Below are 8,747 nucleotides of genomic sequence, written 5' to 3' on the forward strand. Positions count from 1 at the left end.
CCTGGCCAGGCTTTACCCATTATACATACCTTTCTCCACTTTAAGCCGGATGCCAAGGGAAAGGAATTCCTCACCGTTCACCATAGCTTTGCACTGGTAGTCATTGCTGTCAATGAACTTAACATTATGGATAATGAAGCCTTGCTGTGGTGAGAAGGAGTAGGTTATTCTGCGTGGTAACATCTTGCCCCTGACTCGCACTAGTGAGACACTGGACTGCAGTGCGGGGTCGGTGATCAGGCAGGGCAGCACAGCTTCCTGGCCCTCAAACACTGTCACCTTCTCTGCTAGCAAATTCCAGGGCCGGACTGGATCTGGACAGAGGAGGGTTCAAGGTGACAACTGAACATTAGTGACAGGGAGGCTCAGAAGGCTGAATATGTGCCCAAAGTCACACTGTACAGGGGCCATTCAGAGAGCATTCCAGGTTGGCTTCTGTACCCAGGGCACTTGTTGCATGTGACCTCAGAAAAAGATTCAACCCCTGTGAACCTCTAGAAAATGGGGGTAATCATAGCATCTACCTCACAGGGTTACACTGTATAGGTGCTTGTTCATGGCCAATGCTCAAACTCACAATTTTGGATCTGGCTTACTATGCATGCTAATGCCAGAAGCTAGCCCTCCTGCCCAATACAGGGAATTTGGAGTCCTCACCTTTGACATACAAGTGGATGGTGGCACTGCTCCGCAGGGAGTCTTCATGCTCAGTGCAACGATAGGTCCCAGTGTCTTTGAAAGTGGCATTTCTTGTGGTCAGGATGCTCCCACGAGACTGAGAGTCCAGGGTCCAGTGGGGAGAGAGAGGGCTGTCCCACACCACGCTTCCATTGCCCACACATCGCAGTGTCACTGTTGTACCCGGCTCTACAACCAGCTCTGGGCCACTGGGCTCAATGATGGGGGCCCCCTGACCTGAAGGAGGTGGCAGACAGAGGTGAGGCCTGGCGTGTAGCCCTGCTGTCCCCCAGCTAAGTTGGACCATGCTCTGGCAGGGAGAGCTCTAGTACTTGGTGCGTCTGTATCACCTGCCCCTTCACTCCCAAATCTGTTGACATCTGCCAGTCTCAGAGGAGAGGCCCTCCTTAGCCTCATGTGTATGTTTCCCCACAGAGCCACAGGGGCCCATCTTTCTGCTTATTTCTCACCCCAGGAGAGGACCTCATTAATCCCATGTACAAAGCAGGCTGTGACTGCAGAGGGCCCCATCCAAGCAAGACAAGTTTCAAACAAGCAAGTGGAAAAACAGATGGCCAAGTCCTGACTTCCCTCACTTGGGAAAAAAGACAAGATGTGAGTTCTTAGCAGAGTAGAGAGAGAGGCTCCAAATGTCTCTCCTGCTGTGCCTGCTCCTACCACTGGACATCAGGTCCATGCCCTGTGGCATGGCCAGAAGTCATCCATCCTTCTCACTTTGTCTCCTCCTCCCCTGCAAATGCAGATAGTGATTACACCTTCCCAGCACTTAGACTGTCCAGATACCAGGAAGTCTTAGCAGCATCACCTGCTGCCAAGTAAAGACCCAGGACTCGCGTTTATGAACAAAACTGCTGAGCTACCCACTCTGCTCTCACTTCTCTGCACCTGCCGGGTTTCTCAGTAGCCAATCTCTTTTAAGGAAAATTTGCTTGAAGGAGAAAGGAGAACTTAAAACACTTGTCAGGTCTTAAGGAAGGAGGCTAGTTGCCTCTGTAGTGTCAGCAATTTTCCCAGGCCTGAAATAGGGGTGAAGGGGGGAAGTGAAAACTGATTCACGGCTGTGAGAGGCCGGCAGGCACCATCCGCCTGTGTGGGCGGAAACACATTGCTGGCACCCGGCTGGCCCTGGTTTCCGCCCAGCCTGTGGCCCTTCTAGACTGCCATTCTCACTTCTGCTTCCCTGCCCTCCTGGCCATTGCCCTTCTCCACACAGTAAGGGACTCTTGGAGAGGGGGACAGTATGCTGGGTCTCAGAACACTCCATGCAAAGATGCCTGCCTGTGTCACTGTCCTGTTTGCTGACTTCCACAAGTCAACCCTTCCTACCCCAGCTGATGATATAGACACAGTGACAAGACAGCCCCAAGGGCATCAGGCCCTCAGAGTACTCCAGTATTTCCCACCACCACTCCTCAGGAGGTATCACACACACACACACACACACACACACACACACACACACACACACACAGAAACTCCAGCCAGAAATGGAAAGTCTCATCTCTCAAACGATTTCAGCCTGGTTTAATGTCTGCTCTGATTTCAAATCCTATCTGCTCCAGCTTCCAATCAGCCAGATGTAGAATAGAGTGAATACTGCCACAGCTGGTATAGGGTTGTGGCTTTCTTGTGCAGTGTGACTAGCAGGAAGAGGGACAAAATATTTCATCCTGGCCTGGGCTCACATTGACTAGGGCTAGGGACCTTGTCAGTCATTGCTAGATGAAGAAGTTGTTGACCCTTGGGGTTTCACACTCTCTTCTGTCTGGTGGGAACAATTCCAATGTCCACCTATGGCAGTAGATCATATAAGGTCTCCTGCCCTGGCCTCCTGCTCCTGTGCAAATGTTCCTCTTGAACTTTCCAGGTGGTAACTAAGGAGTATACCCCTTAAGGTCACAGGATAAGACCTTGGGTTCTATGACCCGGCTTGCGCCTTATCTTCCAGACATTTTCCCTCCCCTTCTCCTCCCCCTCCCCCTCCCAAAGCTACTCTGCTCTGCTTATCTTGGTCTGCTGTCTTGACCTCCAGATGTGTTTAGGGAGAGGCTTCTGCCCTATGTCTTCCCCGCCTGTTGCCCTGGATGCTTACGCAGAAGAGGTTTGACGCACTCCAGATTTACCGCACCACTCTCTCACTTCCTGATGGCATGGTTGGCAGGAAAGAAGCCCACTCATCATCTCTACCTTCCCTTGGACGAGCACTTGTTGACCACTGACCCCTCTGTGCCTGTCCATTCTTCATCTCACATGTCCCCTCTCAAATCCTCCCCATGACCCAAACCTCCTTTTTGTACCTACATACTAGACTCACACCATCAGCTCCAGGAGGCATAACACCCCCCCACCCCCCCACCCCCCCCACCCCCCGCCAACCTCTTACACTCATGACCACCAAAGAGAAGAGACCAGTCTCTCTCTGCCTCTAATGCTTCAACACAATTCCTATCCACTTCAGGAGCCCCCATGGTCCCACCAGTAACCTGTTAGGTTAAAACCTTAGGCTTCCCACAGATGTCTCTCACCTCCTCTTCCTTCTGGAGCTGGACATGGAACACACACACACACACACACACACACACACACACACACACACACACACACAGCCCCACAAGCAGTCCTCTAGATAAGGACTGAAAGAGCAGTGACTCAAATCCACAGGACTTTCTGGGGTGACAGAAAGAGTCTTATGAATAAGAATGTGTGCTTCCTAACGTATACAATCACATTCTAATAGGAAAGTGCTAGTACACAAGCCAGCGAGACTGCCTGAGCCAGCAAAGAGCCTTCAGTGGATTGTCATATCGCCAGGGGCCAGTAGTATCAATTCCCCAAGGAGTGAGACCGTCCTTCCCCACCAAGTTCCATTCTCCTTCCAAATAAGCATGTGGCATGATATAAAACATGTATGCTAGGCCAGGTGGAGCCTAGATGGTTGGGTCACTCTGGGCCATTTATGCCAGTCCTCACCCTTAGCCTGACACCCTTCAAGATGGTAATTTTGAAGCAGCTTCTGCTGCCCCAGAAGTTGGCAGGTGTGGGGGGTGTCTAGGAAGACAATGGCTGGTCTTCCCTGGGTCCCTCTTTAGCATTTTTGCTTGTTTATTCACATGCTTTCTCACTCAGGGGTGTTCTCTTCCAACCCCTTCCAAACTCCCCACCCTTGAACCCTGACCCTTTACACACCCCTTCTAAGAAAGGGTCTTTCTGAGTCAGCTCCTGCCTAACCATGGCCACCTGGGCAGTCCAGCCTGCAGGATCACTCAAGAAGAGCTGCAAAGGCAGCTTGAGCATCCTGGACTCCTAAGATTTTCTCAGATATGCAAATATCAGTCCTTCCCAAGACCTCAGAATCTGCTTTGAAGGAGATTCCCAGGTAATTTCCTGTAGACACAGGAAACATCTGCAAGCACTGCCCTCGAGTTTCCTCCATCCCCACTCTCCCCCCTGCCAATGAGTAGTGTGGATGGTGGCCCCCAAAGCGTCAGGGACACACTCAGAACACACTGTGGGTCAAAGGCCTTAGCCTTTGACTACGTTAAAGCTTAGCTATGTTACAGCACCGGCCAGACTAGTTCTACTCCACTCTGACCTCTTCTCTCCAGATAAACAAATCCGAAATCTTGTGCTAGAGAACAAGAAGCAGAAAGTGGGAGCATCTAGCATGGGGCAGTGACACTCAGAGTCCTTTCATGGAACCTCTCTGTAACAACCCCATGAACATCCCCCTTTCTGCCCTTACCATGCCAAGCTGTGGCCAGCAGCAGGATCAACGGAGCCCCCAACTCCATAGTCTCCCCGGGGCAGCGTGGGCTGATGCAGGTTGGAGGGTCGGCTGAGCACAGGCCTCCCAGCTGCTAGTTCTATGAGGACAAGGACAGCTAGCTGAACACACTCTTGTCTGCTGCACTGGCTGTCGTCACTCTTGTTTTCCTCTTCCTCCTCCTCGTTGGCCTGCTCCTCTTCCCCTTTTTTTAAGAAGCTGGGCTGAAAGGGAACTACAGAGTTTGGAAATATTAGGTCTCTAGAAGAAAACAAAGCATCATCTGCAGAGGCAGAATGAGACAGAATCTGCAGCTGGGCTGGACAGATCCTACAGGGAATGTTAAAAGTTTGAGGGATTTAAGAAACCACCTCTAATGCTCAAGAGCAGCAGCCAGTAGCACAAGTAGAAATCAGTAGCACAAGTAGAAATCTCTCAGATGACCAGTGAGACTGCCTGAGACACATTAGGTTGATTGGCCCTAAATTCTTCTGACCTTTCTCATCTGCCTTCCAGGTTGAAGGCATCAAGATAAGGGTAACTAAGGAATTGGGGTTTGATGGTATCCATCTCTGCAGAAGCAACTGGAAGCTTCCATTAATTGTCCTAAACCAAAGTCATCCTGGGTTCTAGAAATAGCAAGCCTTGCAGCCAGATCACCCCATGATGAGATTGTGTCCCACCACTTAGTGCGAGTGCTAACCCCATGAGAAGAAATGAGGTTACTCCTAAGTAGGAACCAAATTGCCCTCTCAAGCTGTGGAAGCCAGGAATGACTCCTTGGGAGCCGACCTGGTAGAACAAAAACAGAGACATCATGGATCTGACAGCACTATGCCACTAGCAGGACCTCTTGCCCCCTGCACCAGGTCTTCTTGTGTTTAAACCTGGACTCTTCCCCAGAGGACAGGCCCACAAATGCTCAAATTCCTTTACTACCTTTAGCCATCACTGGTCCTATTTGATTTCTAGGGCAAGTGGTCAGGCCCTGGTTTGTTGAAATTTGTCCTGGTTACCTAGTGTTGTAAACAAACAAAACAAAACAAAACAAAACAAAGCAGCTCAAGAGAAAAAGACGCCATGCAACAGAGTTCAAGCAGAGGGGGCTTTTGTTAAGGGAAAGGGATCATAAAAAGGGGGAAAGGGAGAGGGGAGACTGGCCTCTGGGGACAGGAGCAGTGGGAAAGAGGAAAGAGAGGAGGGGGATAGGAGAGGGGGATAGACAGAGGGAGAGAAAGAGAGGGATGAGAGGTGGGCAGGACCCTTTTAAAAGGGAACATATTGAATAGACACAGGTGGTGCTCTTAGGGGCAGCAGATGAGGGCATATCTTGTCAGAACGCCAAAGACAGGCCAGTACAGATGCCGGAACACTAACATTCCTCCCTTTTTATTTATTATAAAAAGATGAGGAGTTAGAAAGGGGTAGCAGGTGAGGCAGGGATGAGAATGCCATGTTCTCAAGACTACTTCCTGCTGACCTACAGGGCATCATTCATCTTTGGGGGACCTGAGAAAGCTGGGGTGCTAGCCACATCATTGAGTATCTGGCTGCTTCACTTCACTGTCCAGGCTCTGTGGACACTCCTCACTTTTTAAAGACCATCAGTTTGTGTGTTTTTAGTTTATTCTTTTACAGTTTCCATCTTATCTCTGAGTAATATGGTTATAAACTTGTATCTTGAAACTGAAAATAATCTCAATATAACATTGACCCAAGAAAATGATCATTGTTCCTTTATAATTAGATGTGTATTTATAAGCTGTATACTTTTTCCAGGAAAATATTAGCCAAAAAATTTGCAAGAAAATAAAAATACAACTTGAGTGTTGAGGCTTATGCCTATGATGCCAAAGCAGCAGGATTGTCACAATTGCAGTGCCAGCCTGGGCTACATAATGAGACCCTATCTCAAAAAAGAAAAAGAAAAAAAGAGCCAAGAGGAAGAGGGAAAGGGGGGAATGCAAATTTATATATGCAGTGTGTATGCAGAATATAGATGCAAAAATCATCAAGAAAATACTAACAAATCAAATCCTATAACAAATACTTGTAGTTCAATGCCAAGTATATACCACACAAACCATGCCATGGCTAAGTGGAATTTGTACCAAAATACAGAGCTCACTCAGAATGTGGATACTCAGTGTAGTGTACCACGTTGATGGAGCGAACATACAATCCCACATGCGCATCTCCAGGGGTGCAGAAAAAGAATCCTTGACAAAATCCAATGTGGTGCATTCAAGATTTTTAAAAATTTTAGCAAAGATGAGCAAAAGAGAACAGCTTCAGTGTGAGTTGGGGCTTTTATGGAAAGGCATAGCTTGTTCTGTGGCCAGATAGAAATTCCTCCCCTTATTAGATCATGGCTGCCTCCTCTTCCTCCTTGTATTCAACTGTGTGGGAAATCTTAGCCAGAGTATCTAGGCAGAAAAAGGAGGAAGTAAAATCATCTCTATTTGTAGATAACATGAAATATAAATATAATATATATATATATATATATATATATATTCCAAAGAAGCCACAAAATAAACTATTAGATACAATGAATTAATGAATTCAACAGTCACAGAATACAAGATCAGCATTCAAAACTAAGTTATATGTCTATATACTAGCAATGATCAAAAAAGAAAAACAGAACAATTTATTTATTTTATTTTTAGTTATGTACACATGTATAGACCTGTGTACATGAGTCAGGTGCCCACAGAGGCCAGAGGCATCGGATCTCACAGGTGGTTGTGATCCACCTGACATGGCTGCTAGGAACTGAGTTCCAGTCCATTGCAATGCTCTCTTAACCATGGAGCCATCTATCTCTCTAGCACACAGTTTTATCTGGTTTATAATAGCATCAAAAACTAACTTCAAGTGGGTCTGGTAAAATGGTCCGTTGGATAAATCTGCTTGCCACCAAGCTTGATGACCTGTGTTTGATTCCTATGTCCTATACAATGGACAGAGAGAACTGACTCTTGGAAGCTGTCCTTTAACTTACACACACATACATACACACACACACACACACACACACACACACACACACACACACACGTACATACGTAAATAAATAAATGTAACTAATTGTTGGGAATAAATGTAATGAGAAGATTTCATTGGAAGACAATCATATTGTCAAGATGGCAAACTGTGCATCCCACCCAAAGCCTAACAGTCATGTTTCTACTGAAATAGAAAGGCTGACTGAAATTCACAAAGAACTTTAAGGGACATGAAATAATTAAAGTGTTTTGAAAAAAACTAAGTTGGAGGAGTCACATGTCTCACTTTTAAAACTTATTACAAACCTAATGGAATCAAAGCAGTATGGCGCTGGCCTAAGCGTAGGCACAGATCAATAGAACAAAACCAGGAATTGAGATGAAAACCCTTACAAGAGGGGCAAGACCATTCAATGGGGGAAAAGAGTATTTCTTTCAACAAATCTACAAAGCAAACTGGGTATCTGTGGCTCAAAGAACAAATGTGGACCCTTGCTTCACCCATACGCAAAAATTAACCAAAGATGAAACAAATCAAAGGGAAATGATAAAACTCTTAGGATAAAGTTCGGGGGGCTGGAGAGATGGCTGAGATTAAGAGCACTGGCTGCTCTTCCAGAGGACCTGAGTTCAATTCCCTGCAACCACATGGTGGCTCACAACCATCTATAGTGAGATCTGATGCCCTCTTCTGGCCTACAGGCATACATGCAGAGCACTCATACATAAAGTATAAAGAAAAGAATAAAGTTCAGGACAATGTTTATTGCCTAACTAAAAGATGACTTTTTAGCCCTAGCACTCAAAACACAGGCAAACTAAGAAAAATTAGATAAACTGGACTTTGTCAAAACTGGATATTTTAAGGCACCAAAGGACAAGGTCAAGAGAATGAAAAGGTGATGTGGGAACAGTAGAAAATGCTTGCCAATCATATGCCAAACAAGGCTATGTGCAGAATGGGAACTCTCTGTCTCTCTCTCTCTCTGTCTCTCTCTCTCTCTCTCTCTGTCTCTCTCTCTCTCTCTCTCTCTCTCTCTCTCTCTCTCTCTCTCTCACACACACACACACACACACACACACACACACACGTATATGAATGAAAACTGTAATCTCCAGCTCAGTAACAAAAGGACAAACAACTCAATCTTTAAATGGGAAAAAAAAAAAACTAAGACATTTCTTCAAGAATATACACAAATGGCCAACACTTCACATGGAAAGATACTCAGTCACATAAGTCACTAAGGAAGTATAGGCCAAAACCACAATGA

General features: G+C 46.6%; 1 protein-coding gene across 1 annotated transcript in view; it reads right to left on the bottom strand.

Annotated features, from left to right (window-relative positions):
- The window catches only part of Csf1r (colony stimulating factor 1 receptor), a 29,689-nt gene extending 25,016 nt beyond the window's left edge, over positions 1–4,673 (bottom strand). Inside the window, exons 1-3 of the mRNA XM_027402801.2 lie at positions 4,442–4,673; positions 658–915; positions 30–314 (exon numbers count right to left, since the gene is read on the bottom strand). Coding sequence (XP_027258602.1) covers positions 30–314; positions 658–915; positions 4,442–4,490 — 592 coding nt within the window. The 5' untranslated portion in view covers positions 4,491–4,673. The remainder of the gene's footprint in view (positions 1–29; positions 315–657; positions 916–4,441) is intronic.
- Positions 4,674–8,747: the final 4,074 nt, after the last annotated feature.

This window comes from Cricetulus griseus, chromosome 2, assembly GCF_003668045.3.
Source record: "Cricetulus griseus strain 17A/GY chromosome 2, alternate assembly CriGri-PICRH-1.0, whole genome shotgun sequence".
Classification (NCBI taxonomy): domain Eukaryota; kingdom Metazoa; phylum Chordata; class Mammalia; order Rodentia; family Cricetidae; genus Cricetulus; species Cricetulus griseus.